Consider the following 19,097-nt stretch of genomic DNA (forward strand, 5'->3'; position numbering starts at 1 on the left):
TTACAGCTTCCTTTTGTCTCCTTTCTTACAACATTTCTTTTATCCTACCTCACGCTGATCCTGCAATTGCACTCGAATACAGACACAAGAATTGTCACAGCCGTACACCTGTAAAGCAAAATATAAATCTGGAACAAACTGTCCAAAGGAGATGGACATATAAATTGGGACATATTCATACAATAGGATATTCTACTGCTTAAGGAGCATGCATGCGCATGTGCACACACACACACTCACACACATACACAGGAATGATAAGCACCAAGTCTGGATAGTTAGTTTGGGGAGTGGGAGGAATATACACAGGAAACTGGATGAATATTGATTGTAAGCTGGACCTTGCTAACGTCACTTATGACTTGTTTTGAATTCTGTAGCCCTTAAATATTACATGATCTACATTTCAGGAGAAAATTTTAATATTGAAGAATAGAATGGAAGATGGAGTGATTGAATCCAGGAAGTTTTAGCATAAAGCAACTTTTCTCAAGTGCGTTACAAAGCAAAACTAAACTTGCCCACCTGGAGCCTCTGTCAAAGAAATTTCATTTGAATTTCTCTCTTCCCCTTTCTCATTGGCAAACCATGCTATCCAGCTTCAGGGCAACTGAGAACCTGCAATAAATGTTACAGTTTCTTCCTTTTTTTAATTAAAAAAAATTTTAAGTAGCATGTATTCATTGTACATATGAATGGTGTTCAGTGTGATATTTCAATACAAATACAGCATGAGTTGATCAAATCCAGGTTCCCTTCATCTACCTCATTCTCAACCCACTAGTTATTATTCTACATTCAAGTTGATTTATTATTATTATTATTTTTAATTCCACCTATGAGAGGGAACATGCAGTACTAGTTTTTGTGTGTCTGGTTTGTTTCACTTAAGTTAATGTTGTTTTTCATTGCAGAGTTTACAATCCCCAAATCAGTTCTGTCTTCAAAAACCAAACAATTCATTCTCCATGTATCAGAAAATGCATGTGACCATCCCTGAAAGTGTAATCAGATCCTTAAAGTCACTAGCAAAGTGTAATGTCAGTAAGGTCCAGTAAGAACCAGTCACTACAGGAGGGTTCACTGTCCTAACCTCACAAACTTTGTGGCATCCACTTCAAATGGAATAGGTGTACATGCCAGTCCTCACATCCCAGAAACAAGATAGGACACAAGTGCATATATTCAGGAGGTACAAATGGAAAAGGAGCATAAATAAAGAGATTCGGAAATAATCTGCAACACTGCTCATGGCAATAGTTCACTAGAGAAAAAAAGTGTCACTGGAAGAGGGTTCCTCAAGAGTGGAAAACTCGACTCAGGACAAGCAGGGTCCTTGACATACAACAGAAATAAATTTCAGCACATGTTGGCAGAGACAGAAGACTTTTGTTTGTTTGTTTATTTGTTTAAAGCAAAGAATAGACATTCAAAGGAGAATGTGGGACATCTGGAGATTTGAGAGACACGTTTTTGTCTCCCTGACTCTTGTTTTAAAAGACACTCCACAGGGGGTGATATGGGAAGGTATAAGAGGATGACATTAGTCTAGTGATCTTAAGACATTTTCTGGTCTTCTGCATATTCTGAGGAGCCTTAATTTGACACGGGGTCTCCATGATCCCAATAACATTGAAAAGTCCCCTAAATTGCAGTTTTTTTTTTTTTAAATATGCCTGTATGTCTCTTTAACAGTACACAGGATAGAGTTACAGATTTCCCAGATATTTGAGAGTGACAGTCCTGAAAAAGTGAATGATTTGGGGAATGGCAGGCCTGGAAAATATGTTAAAATTATATTTTCTTTATGTCTCCTTTCTATCTAATTTTATTTCTTCTATCCTGCCTCAGTTCTCTATTCGAATCACATTATTTATAGTCACATGTTTGTTTTGCTTAGGGTGAAGACAAACCCTGAATATGTACAGACAAGGCTCATTCAATGCTGATGTTAGGGGAAAATAATAAAGATATTCATTTAGAGCTTAAGAAAGAAGTTCTCTAAGTGTGGGAGACTTAGGAGACTCCCAGAGACCCTTTAAAGAGATCTGTGAAATCAAAACTCTTTTCATAACCATAGTAAGACTTCATTTGACTTTTTAAATTCTCACTAGTGTAAGGTGGCCTTTTTCATAGATGACATGATATAATATATCATGAGACTGGATACAGAAGCAGATGGGAGGATCCACTTAATCTTTTATTAAGCCAGATACTCAAAAAATTTATAAGCATGTAGAGCAATCACACTCTTCTCAATAAGTTTGTTTTTGATAGTATAGTCATTTTCATAAAACGCATGTATTTATTTCAACATGCAATAGGGTCATTATTTAAAATTAATGAGAAAGTAAGTATTTCAGAGTTTTTCTTTATGATTTCAAGTATAGTAATATTGGCAGGCATAACCCACACAAGCAAATGCTTTGAAATTCTCAATATTTTCTATGTGTAGATGCTTTGCTGTTAATGCAATTACTGCATTCTCTCTGCTCCCATGGTTACTCTTTTAATTCATCCTCATTCGCTTTAATCCCACAAAGACCACTAGAAATAGCTTTGCCTATGAATCCATTGAATGGAAATTACAATTTAAGTTTTTCTCTTTCAGTGCCCATGGGATAACTTGGGAGTGACTCCTGATGGCCAAGCTAACAGGTCCCTGTTGACATGATCTATTGAGAACTTTTTAGGCAAAAGTCTTCAGACTCAAGGGTATGGAGGATTACCATGCCATGCCTGCTTCACAGAAGTTAAAGGGCGTGACTCAGGCAGATTAAGAACATTCCTTAGAAGCCATTGGGTGGCTTCCAATTGCTTCCATATAGGCCAACCTGGGCGTGTTAATAACTGCTCACATGGGATTTGAAAGAATGAATAGTTCATTTATAGAGACGATTTGGAAGATTTAGGTAGACATTCCTAGTGAGGGAGAACTTGCTGTCTGCTGGGTAATCAGGCAAAAGGATTTCTAACCCACTTCCCCTTCCTTCCTGCCCTCCACTGGGGAAGAGAGGGCTACCTCTCCCGCGGAGGACAGGATGTGCCAAGGAATCAAAACGCCGTGACGGGGTTCGGGACCTGTTTTCTCTCTTCTGGGACCTGCTCACTCGGATTTCGCAGGCAGGTAGACTGGCCGGGCCCGGCGCAGGTGGCGCGCTGACGGTGGGAAAGGTGTGCAGTGACAGACGACCCCCAAATGCGCACGACTGGGAGGCCAGAGATCAGGACTCCCGGGGCGCTCCCCGACCTGGGGGAGGCGACCCGGGACCTGGCCGAGGGGTGGAGCCTGCGTTATCCCTCAGGTCTGGTGGCGGTGTCGCTCAGAGTCCCTCCATCCTTTCCTGCCGGCCCTGGCCAGATTCGCCTGCGCTGGCTTCTGCCCGAGGAGCCCGGGTTGGGGGTCTAGCTTCAGAGCCCCGGACCCAGGGGAGGCTCCCGGGGCGCCACGCTGGGGACCCGCGGAGACGGCCGGGCGCGCTAGACACCGACCCTGCCTCGCTGCCAGGTGGCAGAAAGGGACGCCACCAGGGGGCCTCTCCCCGCGCTCCCGCATTCTCCAGGGCAGGGAAGGGGCCAGTTTCGGGGAAAACGTGGCGAGCTCCAGGTGAAGTGGCCCGGGTCGGGGTCTCTGGGATCCCCAGGGCTCTGAAGCCGGAGAGGGGTTTGGGGGCGCGGGCGCCCGCGCCGTGTGCTTGTCCCCCGCCCAGCTTCTTCTTCCTTCCCCGCAGCCCAAAATGAGGACGCCGTCCTGGCTGCTCTGCGGAGTGTCCATCGCTCTTCCACTTTTTGTCCGAGCAGGTACGTTCTGAGTCCTCGGGTCTCAGAGGATGCCCACCAGCGTAGCCAGTCCCCGCTAGCCCCCCTGGGCAGACCTCCTGGGGTCTGAGCCTTGTGAATTACTCTGTCCCTAGAAGGCCCTTCAGAATTCCACAGAATGGGGAAATGGCAAAGTTATCTGATGCTCAGCCCCCCAATGTCACAGGGGAGCTTCCAGGTTATCCTGGGGATGGGAAGAAGTTAGATAAACATGCCAGTCAAGATCTGGGTGAAAGTGCTTAAATGGAGGTAGCACTGTCTACTTACAGGTCAAAGGGCTATTTTATGATGCAGGATTAAAAACAAAGGACACTTCAACAGAGCAAATTTCTAAGAAAATCTAAGTAGCTTGGTAAAAAAAACAAAAACAAAAACAAAAAACAAAAAACAAAAAACAACAACAACCCATTTTGGGGGTGGGATGCCTTTTACTGAAGATGTAGTAATTAGGTGGCAGAGTAAAAAGAAAACAGGACCAAGCGGGTTCCCTTACAATGAGGAGGAGGACAGAAAATTAAGTCTAAGAAGGGAAAGAAGGAAATCATTCCAAATAGGAGAGGCCTTTGTGAAGAAGGAACCCAGGATGGATAGGTTTGATGAACTTGGAATTATGTTTTTGAATCAGTAGGCTATTGATGTTTTGTTTTGTTTTGTTTTGTTTTTTTTTAGAAAACTCTCAGATAAAATTTCAAGTTGACTAGAAAATTGAAGAGGTGTTCATTAACACTAATAATCAGCACGACTCTTGTGTCCACCCCCTCCACCCCCCCACCCCCATGGCTAATTATTCTTGCTTTTTCCCTTTCTTTTCCTAGATACTTGCAAGGACAGGGATATGCATCATGAGGCAACATCAGCAGACCAGCCCTTTGCCTTCAATTGTACAAACCCTCCACTCACATATGGGGAAGTAAATGTAGTGTGGTATGATGCTGCTAGCAAAGCTCCTATTTCCAAAGACAATCAGTCTAGAATTCACCAGGAACACACCTGGATTTTGATTCTTCCCCTGAAACTGGAAGACTCAGGCATCTACCTATGTATTATAAAGTAAGTTCTTCATTTAAAGTGGAACTAATTCATATGAATCTTTCTCTTTATGTGTGCATATATATCTCTTAAGAAATTTTTAATAAACATAGAAAATGCAATGAGACAAATAATATTGTATAGCTTTATGGTTGTTATACAATGATTTCCAATGAACACATTTTAAAATATGATAGATTTGTAAACCATTATTAGAACATGAAATACTTTTTTTCCTATTGAAGTGATGCCTCAGGCCAGACCAACTTACAAAGTGTGTTTATTAGTATAATATTAGTATAATATTATTGTTGCCATCTTTCTTGGAATGCCAAAAGTTTTTGTGACAAGCGGCACACCCAGATAAGGATAAACCTCTTTCGAGCTCTTTTCATAAAGGATCTGTTTAAGGTGGGGATTTAAAAGTCAGTAAGCATTAAGTATTTTCCAAACCCACACAAGGTGCTATGGTAGGAAATAAATTGATAAGGGACACAGGTCTGGTGGGACTTTTGAATTGTTTCCTATTTTTGGACATTTGAAATAAAGGTGGAAGGAGGCCACTGAGCCTAGAAGGGCCTGTGATCAACTAGAAAGGGCATATGCTACCAAAGGTAGCTGTCTATTTGAGATCTGAGTGTGTGTGTGTGTGTGTGTGTGTGTGTGTGTGTGTGTGTGACTTTTCAATTTGTAAAGTTATGTGAGATGTGAAGGAAATCCATTTGTGGACCACATTTGATCAAGGGTCATCATTCTGTGATTCACTCTGACTAACTTGTATGATAGTAATATATTATTTGATCTTTCTGAAACTTGGATCTCTTTTCTGTAAAATGGAAGAGATACTGGCTTGGCAGAGGTGAAGTGGAAATCAACTGAACTCCTGAGTGAAGTCTATGCTCCATTCTCCCTCTGTTTTGTTCTGTAGCATTTGCTGACACCTTTCTGGGTCTCAGGATTACCCATGACCCACTAGAGTCATGCCAGATTCCTTGTTTCCATATATCAGACAGACAGACTCAGTGTACAGAACCGCTGACTGAGTGGTGTACAGTGGAAGTGGTCAGTCACTGCCTGGCTCCTTTCCCCAGCGCTGGTCACTAGGGGTCTGCTGCTGAGGTCTCATGGAACTCTGCTCTCCTGCTATAGTCTAGGCTGTGACTTATAACTGCAGTTGGAGATTATGTGCCACACAAATTACTAGGGATATTGGAGCCAGATTTAAAATATTTAAATCTGGAAGTCATGAAATGAATAAAAATCATCTTTTACAGAAATTAAACAAAGATATTATTTGTGGTGGAAAAGAATAAACATGAATTTTCCCAGATCTGTAATATCCATATATAATATGTACATTTTCACTTTTTACCTTGAAATGATTTCAAAGTTACATAAAACTGCAAAATAATATAGAGAAATCCTATCTACCCTTCCTCAAGAGTTCTATTTGTATAATAATATTTTCCTTACAATTTTCTGTCTCCACATAATATCTGTGTATGTGTATATTACACACAATATTTTTTCTAAACCATTTCAGTTGTACATAGCATACCCCTTTTGATGCATAATATTTAAATGTATATTTCTTAACCACAAGGACATATCCCCTCACATAATCATAGCGTAGTTACCAAATTCAGAAAATGTAACCATACATATTTTAACTTGTTGTTTCTAGTCTCATCTTATCAGGGAGTCCTATCAGTGAACTGTACAACTTTTCCTTTTCTTTCCAGAAAAGAATTCAGTCCAAGACCATGGAATGCATTTGATTGCATAAACCTTTCATCTCTTAATCTGAAGGAGTTTCTCTATTTTTCATGACTCTGATATTTTTAAGGAGCCCAGGGAATTAATTTATCATATCTCCTTCCTTTGGGTTTAGGTTTGGGCGTGTTTCTTTGTCTGGGATGCTGGGTGAGTGCTCTGTGTTCTCTGCGGAGAAACGCATGGTGTCCATTTTGCCCCTCCGAGGCTGAGTTCCATTTGATCTCTTCCTTAAGATGTTGTCCAGTTTCTCTACTGTATACATGTCATGTGTTGTTGGGTCATAAATGTTTTGTAGGCTGCAAACTGTTTCTTTTAAGAAAGGATTGGTCTGGTGCCTTGAAAATGATAGAAAAATGAGAAGATGACCCGAATCATTTGATTTTTGTGGTTGCTTAAGACTGTGGGTTTCAGCCTGCTGTTTCCTTACAGGAATGCCAACAACTGTGTCAGAATACGGATGAACCTAACTGTTTTTGAAAAACATTGGTGTGACAATTCCAGAAGGAGTTTACCCAACTTCTCAGATGACTACCAACAAATATTACGTATCGGACCCAGTGACAGTCTGACCTGTCATCTGTACTTTCCAGAGACTTGTGTTTTGGGTCCAATAATGTGGTATAAGGTAAAAAAAAAAAAAATCCTAATGATATTTTTTCCTCCTTAAAAAAAATCCATTTGATTTTTCTAGATGAAGTTGGTTCTTTTAAGGCAGATTGGGAAAAGAGATTCATGTGCCTAAGATAGATCTGTTAGTCTTAGCTATTGATATTATTACTTAGCTAATTAGGTAGTATTTAAACTTTCTGGTTATGACTTTTTAATATCTTATTATTTGTATCATCCATATCCCTGCAATTATCCATATTTTTCAGGGTATCATTTTTCTCCCTAACACTAATTTGTTCAAATGGTTGCTGTATGAAAGTGGGTCAAAGATTACAGATTATACAGGGACCCCCAGGGAATGCCTTTTCCCACTCCTCCTCCGGCACCCTCATGTAAGGCCACCCAAACACACACCTGGGTATAGTCTCGCGCTTCCATGTTTATGCAGACAGTGCCTGCTGTGCTCATCCTTCTGCAGCTCATGTTTTTACCTCTTTTCATGACTGTACTGGCACCTGCCCACTTGGAAGGCAATCCTTGGCTTGGAGGAGCACAGGCTGGTTATTTTAGTTTGAAATTACTTTTTCCTAACTTCTTGGTTGTACTTACCAGTACTGGACGGTGAGTTTCCTTTATGGGAGGGTTTTCATCTCATGATTCTTTTTTTTAGTGGTAAGATTGAGTCAGTTTCAGGAAGATTTTTTTTTCCCTAAGAAAATGCTCATTTTGTTCATGATTTTATACATATTGGAACATTGTTTTTCATCTCTTTCCATGTCTGCTTCTACACTGAGTTCAACTTTAGTTCTTGTTTCTCTCCTCTCTCTCTCTCTCTCTCTCACACACACACACACACACAAATATAAGTATTGCATTTAATTTCACAAGAGACTTGTGAGTTCAGTCTTTTCAAAAAGCTACCTTTTGCTTTTGTTGATAGTCTTTATTAAATTTCTAATGTTCATGTAGGTTGTTTCTATTTTCCTCTTTATTGAGAAATGTGGATATGAATATCTTCATATAGTTCCTCTAGTGGACATCTGATAGCATGAGTTTTTCGGGGTACATGATCACTAGCTCCAGAGAGACATATGAGTGAAATGTTCTACTTTAATGATGTCAAATTACTCTACAAAGTTTTACGTCAGTTTATATACTCACCAGGATTCCCTACAACCTCATGTAGGACTTTGTATTATAAACTTTAATTTTCTACAAAACAAGTGAGTATAAAATATCTTCTTATTGTTGTTTTGGTTTGCTTTTTCTTAGTTATTAGTGAGATTGACAACTTTTTTCATGTTTAATTACCATTTCTGAATCCCTGCTTCTTGGTGACTTATAGGATATTTGAGATATTTCTGCATCTTGGGTACCCGTGTTTGGCATGCTAGCCTGCGAATACTGTGCTTCCCTGTTTCCAAAGATCGACTTTCCTCTGACTTAACACCTTTACAGATTGTATTTGCCAGTGTTTGAATTTTATTTAATCTGAATCACATTATGTATAGTGTTTTGTGTACAGCTCCTGTAAACTTATAGTAAACCTGTGAGAATCAACCAGGTTGTTGCATGTTCCTCTAGCTTATGTATTTTCATTGCTGTGTAGTATTTCATCATTATTATTATTGAATTTTGTAGTTATTTCCAATTTTTGGATATGAGAAATAAGGCTGATATAAACATTCATATGTATATATACATATATATGTATTTTTTGGTTCACTTATGCATGCAATTTTCTGAAACATTTTGCATAAGTGATACTTCAGAGAATGTGTAATCAAAGTGCCAAACTATTTTTTCAAATTGGTGTGGCAATTTGCAGTTCCATCAGCAGTGTATAAGAGTTATTTTTGACTGGACACGGTGGCACATACCTGTAGTCCCAGCAGTTTGGAAGGCTGAGGAGGAGGATAGCGATTTCAAAGCCAGCTTCAGCAAAAGTGGGGCACTAAGAAACTCAATGAAAACCTCTCTAAATAAAACATGAAATAGGGCTGGGATGTGGCTCAGTGGTCAAGTGCCCCTGAGTTCAACCCCTGGTACCAAAAAAAAAAAAAAAAAAAGAGTTACTTTTTTTTTCCCCCGACAACACATCGTAGTAATAGCCCCCCCCCTTTTTTTTTGCTTGTGTGCATGTGCATGTGTGTGTGTGTGTATGTGTGTGTGTGTGTGTTGCTGAGGGTGGAACCCTCAGTCTTGTGCGTGCAAAGAAAGAACTCTACTACTGTGCTATACCTAGAGTCCTAGTCTTTTGTCTTCAATTAACATTTCCCTGATAAGTGACGTTTATTTCTTTAAGTTTGCTTATTGGCTCTTAGATATGACTGGTCTGTGTATGTGTGTTTGTGTGTGTGTAATTTTTTTCTGTGATGCGCTTGTGGAAGTCTCTTGTCTACTTTTCTGCTTGGTTGTCCTGTCCAGAGGTTCTCAAACGTCTTCTGTTTAGAGTAAGAATAGTAAACATTTTGGGCATTGCAGGTCAGATAATCTATTTCAACTACTCAACTCTTGTTTGGTAGCACGAGAGCAGTTGTAGATCACTAGGAAATGCATGGGTGTGGTTGTGTTCTAGAACATTTTACTTAAAAAAAAAAAAAAAAAAACAGGCAGGGGGCTGAACTTGGTCCATGGGTAGTTTGCTGGCCTCTTGTCTATTTTGTGCTATTTTGTAGTAGTTTCTTCTATATCTGGGTACCAGTAATGGTTAGTTTTATATGCTCGTTATAGAAATCCTTCTAGTTGGTGACTTTCGTTTTTGTTTTCATGAGTTCCCACACTTCCTAATTTTAATGTAGTTTAGTTTATTAATTTTTCCTTTGTAATCAGAACTTTCTGTGACTTACTGAAGAATATTTTTATATCCCAAAGAAACAAGATATTTTCTATTATCTTCTTAAAATTCCATATTTTCCATTAATTTTTAAGGGTTAAATTTAATTTTTCCATGTGGTTTTATAGTTCACCTGTCCTTTCTACCTTGCTTGGCACACCTTTGCTGACTTAAATCTGATTGCTATCTGCATGTGGGTATGGTTGGGAACTCTCTGCAGTGTCCTGTAAGGCATTGTTCTGTTTATTCTTGTTAGTTGTTGTGACATTGGGCAAGTCTTATGAGTCTTAAGTCCTCTAAACTTTTCTTTTTCCCTAAATATTACTTTGGCTATTCTTATTCCACTTATATACAATTTTATAATCTACTTGCTAATTTTCGCACAAAAAAGTTTTGGAATCTCGATTGTAATTTTACTGAATTTATAGTTCAGATTTGACATGTGGTAAAGTTTCCTTTCTCATGTTGTCCTTCTGCTTTTGGGTTGTCTTATCTTTTGTAGTTCTTCAAATTTTTATAAAAATTTTCGAAAGAGTGTTTGGAATTTCACAAAAAAAACAATATCTGAGTTTTAATTGTGATTGAAGTGTGAGTAAAATTAGCATAGATTGATATCTTTACAATTTTGAGTCTTCTAAATGATAAACATGGCATATCCCTCCTTTCAATTTTCCTTAATGTAGTTTTTCATAGGATGGATTTATAATTTTCTATGTAGATGTTTGACATTTATTTTGTTAGCATTATTTCTGGCAACTTGATGTTTTTTATTATGGATTTTGTGTTATTATCATCTGTTTATTGCTGTAAAGTAGAAACACAATTTATTTTTGTACATTGTCCTTATATCTAGCAACCTTGGTAAATTCATTCATTTATATTAATAATAGATCTGCAGATTTTTTTTGATTTCCTACACATTCAGTCATGTTTTCAGATTAATGACAGTTCACTTTTCATTCCCTCCCACCCTTCCATTCTTCATTCCTTCATTCCTTTTTTTTCATTGCAACTTCTATGTCTTTTCCTTTATTTTATTAGCCAGGATCTCTGAACACTTTGGAAGTTATTACATTCCAGGGTTATTACTTTGTTCTAGTAGATTATAGACATTTGACATTTATTTTGTTAGCTCTCCAAAAATGGCAACTGTAGCATTTTTATATCTTTATACTGGAGGAAAATTTCCCCATTAACTGATGTTTAAGATACTAACAAATGTCTTTTATGAGATGAGGGAACTTTCCCTAGTTTACTTGGATTTTTATTAGTTATTGGTGCCAAATTTTATAAAACACCTTTTTACTTTTTGTATGATTTTTTTTGTTCTGCTAATGTGTTGAATAACAAGGCTGGTTTTTGAATGTTGTATCAATTTTGCCTTAGTGTATATAACTCAGAATGGTGTATAATTCTTTTTATACATTTCCAGGTTTGGTTTGCTAATATTTGTTCAGGATTTTTGCATCTATATTGTAAGTGATACTGGTCCATAACTTTGGTTTCTTGTTAAGTCCTTGTCAGATTTTGATATGAAGGATTTTCTGGTATTATGAAATAAGTAGAATTGAGGTTTATGTTTCTTTTTTATAGAAATTCTTAAGATGGGTTTCATTTCTTTTTTTAATTTTTAAATTATTTTTTATTTATATATGACAGCGGAATGCATTACAATTCTTACTACACACATAGAGAACAATTTTTCATATCTCTGATGGTATACAAAGTATATTCACACCAATTCCTGTCTTTGTACCTGTACTTTGGATAATAGTGTCCATCACATTCCACCATCATTTCTAACCCCATGCCCCCCTCTTCCCCTCCCACCCCTCTGCCCTATCTAGAGTTCATCTATTCCTCCCATGCTCCTTCTCCCTATCCCACTATGAATCAGCCTCCTTATATCAGAGAAAACATTCAGCATTTGGTTATTTGGGATTGGCTAACTTCATTTAGCATTATCTTCTCTAACTCCATCCATTTACCTGCAAATGCCATGATTTTATTTTCTTTTATTGCTGAGTAATATTCCATTGTGTATATATGCCACATTTTTTTTTATCCATTCATCTACTGAAGAGCATTTAGGTTGGTTCCACAGTTGAACTATTGTGAATTGTGCTGCTATAAACATAGATGTGGCTGTGTTCCTGTACTATGCAGTTTGTAAGTCCTTTGGGTATAGACCAAGGAGAGGGACAGCTGGGTCAAATGGTGGTTCCATCCCAATTTTCCAAGGAATCTCCATACTGCTTTCCATATTGACTGCACCAATTTGCAGTCCCACCAGCAATGTATGAGTGTACCTTTTCCCCCACATCCTTGACAACACTTATTGTTGTTTGTATTCATAAGTGCTGCCATTCTGACTGGAGTGAGATGAAATCTTAGAGTGGTTTTGATTTGCATTTCTCAAATTGCTAGCAATGATGAATATTTGCTCATGTATTTGTTTCTTGATTGTACATCATTTTCTGAGAATTGTCTGTTCAGGTCCTTGGCCCATTTATTGATTGGGTTATTTGGTTTTTGAGTGTTTAACTTTTTGAGTTCTTTATATACCCTAGAGATTAGTGCTCTGTCTGATGTGTGAGGGGTAAAGATTTGCTCCCAAGATTCAGACTCTCTATTTACCTCACAGATTGTTTCTTTTGCTGAGAAGAAACGTTTTATTTTGAGTCCATCCCATTTATTTATTTATTTATTTAAAGAGAGAGAGAGAGAGAGAGAGAGAGAGAGAGAGAGGGAGAGAATTTTTTAATATTTATTTTTTAGTTTTCGGTGGACACAACATCTTCTTTTTTTTTAATGTGGTGCTGAGGATCAAACCCAGCGCCCCGCGCATGCCAGGTGAGCACATTACTGCTTGAGCCACATCCCCAGCCCCCCATCCCATTTACTGATTCTTGATTTGAATTCTTGTGCCAAAGGAGTCTTATTAAGGAACTTGGGGCCTAATCCCACATGATGAAGATTTGGGTCTACTTTTTTTTCTATTAGATGCAGGGTCTCTGGTTTTATTCCTAAGTCCTTGATCCACTTTGAGTTGAGTTTTGTGCATGGTGAGAGATAGGGATTTAATTTCATTTTGTTGCATATGGATTTCCAGTTTTCCTAGCACCATTTGTTGAAGAGGCTATCTTGTCTCCAATGCATGTTTTTGGCATCTTTGTCTAATATAAGATAATTGTAATTTTGTGGGTTAGTCTCTGTGTCCTCTATTCTGTACCATTGGTTTACCAGTCTGTTTTGGTGCCAATAAGATTGGTTTTCATTTCTTTAGAATGTGCTTTTAGAGTTTATCAGTGAAGCCAGTTGGAATTGAAACTTTCTTTGATGGAAAGTTTTCAGCTACATATTTAACGTCTTTACCAGTTAAACAACTGTTCATATTTACTTTTTCTTATAACAGATTTAGTATGATGTGCTTGTGCACACATTTGTGCTTCATCTATTAATTTTAAAATTATTAAGATAATATTGCTAAAATATGCTCTTAATGTCTATATAAGGTCTGTAGGATTTGTCTTATTTTCTTTTTCATGCCTAATATTGTATATTTCCATTTTTCCTCCTTTTTTGTTGATTATTCTTGGCAGGAACTTAGCAATTTTTGTTAGTGATTTTATAGTGCAATTTTTAGGTTTGTTAATTCTCTCATTAGTTTGTTCTCTGATTTATTAATTTCTGTTCTCATCTAGTTTTCCCCCCTCTGATATTTGCTTTTAATTTAAATTTTTTTATTAACTTTCTGAAATAGATTCTCCTATCATTCTTCTATCATAAGCCTTTCTCATTTTCTAATATACACATTTGAAGTTGTGATTTCACTTTGAACCGAGTTTCAGATGCATTCTACATGTTTTGATATATCTGCTCTGTGTTAGGATGGGTGCTATGGACTTTGCGTGCTCGGTCACATTTTCCTTAGCATTTAAGACAGCTCTGTTCCCTCAGAAGGCACTGACTGCCAGCCACAGTGTCCTGAGCCTCAGTTGGCTTTGATTTCAGTATCACCTATTTTTCAAAGCCAGCTGTGGACTTCTCAGGATGTTGTTCACACATTCCTCTGTGCGGCGCTTTAGACTGCACCTCAGGCTTCCTGTCACACACCTGCAACCTTGAAACCATCACCTCCTGGCCCCCGGAAGTATGAGTTATAGTCGTGACAAAAGGACTCTCCTGACAATTCTTTTCTCCTGACTGGTGACCTATAGAGGTGAAAGCACTTGATATTGGTAGACAGTAGATATGTAAGAGTCACCTCTGTCACTAACTTGGTGGTGTCAAGTCCCCGGTATGCTGAGTCTTAGTTTCCGCACTTGAAAGGCAAAGTTTATTCTATGTTATTTCAGAAGGCTTGCTAGTGCACAAGAATATTATCTTGAGGACAAAATCTATTCTATTCCAGTGTGATTAGTCTTTGATAGTCATTAGCAATGTAGGAGTGTTTTAATCATTTATTATCGTCTGATCTAAATTTCCATAGAACTTGGAGATGGAGTCAGAGCTGTGATTAACAGTCTCAAGTAGGCATCCAATTTTATCTATGGACCTTTAAAAAAAATCAGATGCTTGCCCTTATTCTCCACTCTATGAGAGCATCTATGGAGGTTCAGATTCTTCATTTTTAAAAATACCTATGGGCTTAAGAGGTAGGAGGGCATAGAAGGCATGCAGTATAAGAGGAAAGGCTCATTCTGAAACTGCCTCACCTGCTAGACTCAGTGACCTTAGTTATGCCTTTGTTTTGGCCACTAACTAATTTGGCTCCTGCATCCTCCCTAGTTTCATCTCCATCAGTCTTTTATACCCATTGTATCTTAGCCAGAATGCTCTGGGCTATTTTGTGTCTCTGAAACATTGTACATGCCAGGTTAGGGGTGTTCATCTTGGTACCTGGAATATATAAGACATTCAAATACTGGCTCTCTTTTTATTCATATTTTAATCATAAATCTTGATAGTGAAACATCACTCTCAAAATTTAAAATAAAGATGAAGCCTTGCAGAGAATTTACACTCTGAACTAATTTTCCATTGGATCAGACAGGGCATTCCACTTCACTCTAAAGGGAAAGACTCACCCTCAATTAGTAAGGCCAATAATTAATATTATCAAATATTTGCATATTTTGAAAGGAAGAACAAGTCAATCAGGAGGACTCAATTTATATGTCTTCTTCATCTATTAGACTGTGAGCTCCCTGAGGACAGAGACTACACCTTATTCCTGAGTGACCAAGGCCTCACACAGTGCTGATAAAGAGCAGGGACTCTGATAGGACAAGTGAATGGTGAGGCTTGCCCTCTGGGTGGTTGCCAAGGGTGACTTAGAGGGAAAGGCATTCCTGAGACTAATTGGCTTCAGGTTGGTGGAGTTTGGTGGCGGCCTGGCTGACATGAGAAGTCATGTGATAGCTATTCTCTGTGGATTGGAAAGTGCTCTTTTACCACTTTTTACACCTCCAAACATGATTTTTTTGTGAAGAGTTATTTTGGATTTTGTAAAATAAAACCCCAATAAGTAGAGAAGGTATAATTGGGCCTGCAACATGGTAGAAACAATCACTATTCACCTAGACTGACAGTCTTACCATCCCCCTGGGCTTTACAAAGCACAGGGGCTTCCTACCATTAGATGAGTTTCCACTTGGAGAAATGGGCCTTGCAATGGAGGACATTCCTACCTGTTCCTGTTCTTCTGTTAAAATCCTTTATGACATAGTCCCAGTCTTCCTCCATGAAGTCTTCTCTCTAGCCTACACAAGTCCTTCCCCTCTCAATTCTTATTGGACTCATTGTTTGTGTTACTCATTTTAGCCTAGGAAATACTTTGTCAAATCTTCTGGAGATAGATGGAGATGGACAGATATAAATATACAGATTATGGATTATGTCACACACACGACATGCATCCACAGGCGAATTCCACAAAGGAATTCCTGCTCTATCTATCCACCTGTCTATCATTTATTCTTTTCTCTCTCTCCATCCATCCATTCGTCTACTTATCATCTTCATCCATTCTTTCTGTCTCTCTATCTATCAATCATCTATCATCTGTTGGTCTTTTAGTTAGATTGTAAATGATCTAAGGTTTAGGGTTCACATAGATTTCTTATCTTCCCACAGTTCTGAGGATGGGGCTAATTAGGACTGTAACTGGTACCCCCAAATGCTAACTGGAATTTATTTATTTATTTTATTTAGGATTGTAAAGAGATCACAGAGACACGGTTTGTTCCTGTGGAAATGAAGCTCATTGTGTATGATGTCTCTGCAGAGGACAGCGGGAGCTATGCGTGCGCAGCCGAGCTGACACATGCCGGGAGAGCATACAGGGTTCTGAACAGCATCAACGTGAGCATCGGTAAGTACGCTCACACCTGTTGCCTGGTCTTCCTCACACGAAGCTGAGCCGGTTGGCTTCAGGCTTTGGGCCGAAGTGATCTGGATTTTTATTTTCTTGAAGATTAATAGGCTTTGAAATATGCCACTGATAGATCAGAGGGTAGAAAGAGTGAGGCAAAAGGGCATGAGCAACTTAGTTCTCCCCATCTGTCAAAAACAAAAATCAAAGCAAAACCAGAATATTCAAAACTTTGGGTTGATTTGGGAAAATGAAATGAGATCAGGTATATAGGGTGGCTGTTGGGGTGCCTGACAAAGTGTAGGTATTCAGTGCATCGTGGGTATTATTAATTTGACCCTGATTTCCCTCTGCCTTCACTGTTGGGAGCGATTTGTGGGCCACTCCAGCACTGGCCTTCTCTGTCTTGGGCTCTGTAAGGTTCAGTGTTTCCGGCCAGAGTTCTAGAATAACCAGTTGTTCATGAGATTTCATTTCTTGACCCAGAACAGCCAGTTTCGTGGAACATATGCCCTGGAGATTTGAAAAGTAGAATCTTCAAAGAAATCCTCAAAATAATTTGGCTCAGACCATGAATTTTATGAGGGCTCAGGACAGAGCAACTCATCAAATTCACAGAACTGACTCATGTCAGAGATAGGACGGAAGCCCTGGCCTTCATTGCCCGAGCAGGCCCGTTTCCTTCTACACACACCGGGCAAAGATTTCTTCTTGTCCCTTTTTGCTCATTCTTCAGTAGAGAGTTACTTTCTGTATTTACTCGTCTAGAAGGAAAAGGATGAAAGGCTGGATATTTCTTTGACTTGGACCTTCATGTTGGTCATGAATTTCTAGTTCTGGGGGATACCTAGCCAGTCCTTGATGGTGTTGTTCCCTAGAGGGTCCTTTGAGCAGAGGTGACTCCCTGCCGCCCCTCTGGAGGGCTCCAGGTCAATCCAGGATGGTCCCTTGGTTCCTGGAGTCCAGTGATGCCCTGCCTTCCAGCCTGTTCTTCCCCCTGTGTCCTCCGGTACTCTTTGCTGAAATCACGCGTGTGATTCGATGTTTTGGGGTGGCTTCCGTTTTTACTTCCTTCACTGAGGGCCACTTAATTAAGAAAGCAAAAGTGGAGCTAGATTTCATGATTTTCGTGCTCTTGGGTTTCCTGTGGCTGGGAATTTCTCTGTCCTCATCTTGTTCCCAGCTGAATCCCAAGCACCAAGCTCAGTGTCTGGCCTTGTCAAAGCATAGGTCTGTTTATTCACCAAATGACTAGCCGATTACCAAAATGCTTCCGTTTTGCATGAGTAAATGGGAAACTTTTTCAGAAGGTTGAAATTTATAAAGGGGGGGGGGAAAGCATACCTCAAGAGGTCATGGGGTCTAAGAGTCTATAGTTCCTGCCAGTTCAGTCAACGTGTATGATCTGTCATATGCCCAGGATTTCATTACACCCTGACAATTTAAAATTTTAGGAACATCATTCCTTCTATGGAGAAACTCCAGCCTGGTGGTAGTGAATTTGAAGATATCAATGAATTATTTTCAACATTATATGCTAAGCCTCACCTTTTTCATGGTGTCAAGGGACACAGAAAAGAACAGAAGGAGCTACAAGGTGGCAAGCAATTGGTCTCGGGAGGCTCTTAGGAGGAATTAGCTTTCAGTCAAATTTTTTCCCAGTTTTTAAAATTTGTTCTTCTTACTTCCACATGACAGTAGAATGTATTTTAACATCTCATACACACATGGAGTATAACTTCCCATTCCTGTGGTGGTACATGATGTGGAGTTATACTTAGGTCATGTATTCAGATATATGAATGCAAGCAAGGTATGTCCAATTCATTCTACTGTCTTTCCTATACCCATCTCCTCTCCCTTCCCCCCATTTTTCCCTGTCCAATCTGGTGAACCTCATTCATCCCCTCCCCTCCCCTGCCCCCACCTATTTTGAGTCAGTATCCACATTTCAGAGAGAAAATATTTGGCCTTTGGTTTTGGCGGATTGGCTTATTTCATTTAGCATGATAGCCTCCAGTTCCATCCTTGTACTGGCAAATGATTCAATTTCATTTTTTATTTATGGCAGAGTAATATTCCATTGTGCATATGTACCACATTTTCTTTATCCATTCATCTGTTGAAGGGCACCTAGGTTGGTTCCATAGCTTAGGTATTGGGAATTGAGCTGTTATGAGCATTGATATGGCTATATCACTATAGTTTGCTGATTTGAAGTTCTTTGGGTATATGCTCAGGTGGAATTACTGGGTCACATGGTGGTTCCATTTCAAGTTTTCTTTCAGCAGAATTTTGAAAGATGAATAGATTTTATAAATGTAAAGAAAAATAAGAAGTGATCTCTAGGCAGAACAGCATAAGGCAAAGTATGGAAGTGTGAAATGTCATGGTTTATGTTGCATCTGTAATGAAGTTCATTTGAATGAAAGTACGTCTGAGATGAGGAGTGGAGAGAACTAAGGACATGGAGTTAAACAGGGGCAAGCTCAAGGGGCCATTTATACATAAGCTTTACCATGTTGCCATTAAACAACTTTTGGGTGGGTACAAGCACAGAGTCATGAGGCTGAACAAAACAGATTTAAGAGTCAGATCATGAGTTTGGTCATTAATAGGCTGAGTGTGAGGTACCTTTGAGAAATCCAAAAG

The 19,097-nt window shown here is 39.0% G+C and overlaps 1 protein-coding gene across 1 annotated transcript in view; it reads left to right on the forward strand.

Moving 5' to 3' along the window:
* Positions 1 to 3,199: 3,199 nt before the first annotated feature.
* IL1RL2 (interleukin 1 receptor like 2) overlaps positions 3,200 to 19,097 on the forward strand; it is a gene marked incomplete at its 5' end in the record, with an annotated part of 42,564 nt that continues 26,666 nt past the window's right edge. Inside the window, 6 exon segments of the mRNA XM_081263871.1 lie at positions 3,200 to 3,244; positions 3,246 to 3,305; positions 3,732 to 3,801; positions 4,635 to 4,869; positions 7,054 to 7,249; positions 16,286 to 16,445. Of these exon segments, the coding sequence (XP_081119997.1) occupies positions 3,200 to 3,244; positions 3,246 to 3,305; positions 3,732 to 3,801; positions 4,635 to 4,869; positions 7,054 to 7,249; positions 16,286 to 16,445 (766 nt within the window).

The sequence above is a fragment of the Spermophilus citellus genome (assembly GCF_964194105.1).
Source record: "Spermophilus citellus genome assembly, chromosome: 13".
NCBI lineage: Eukaryota > Metazoa > Chordata > Mammalia > Rodentia > Sciuridae > Spermophilus > Spermophilus citellus.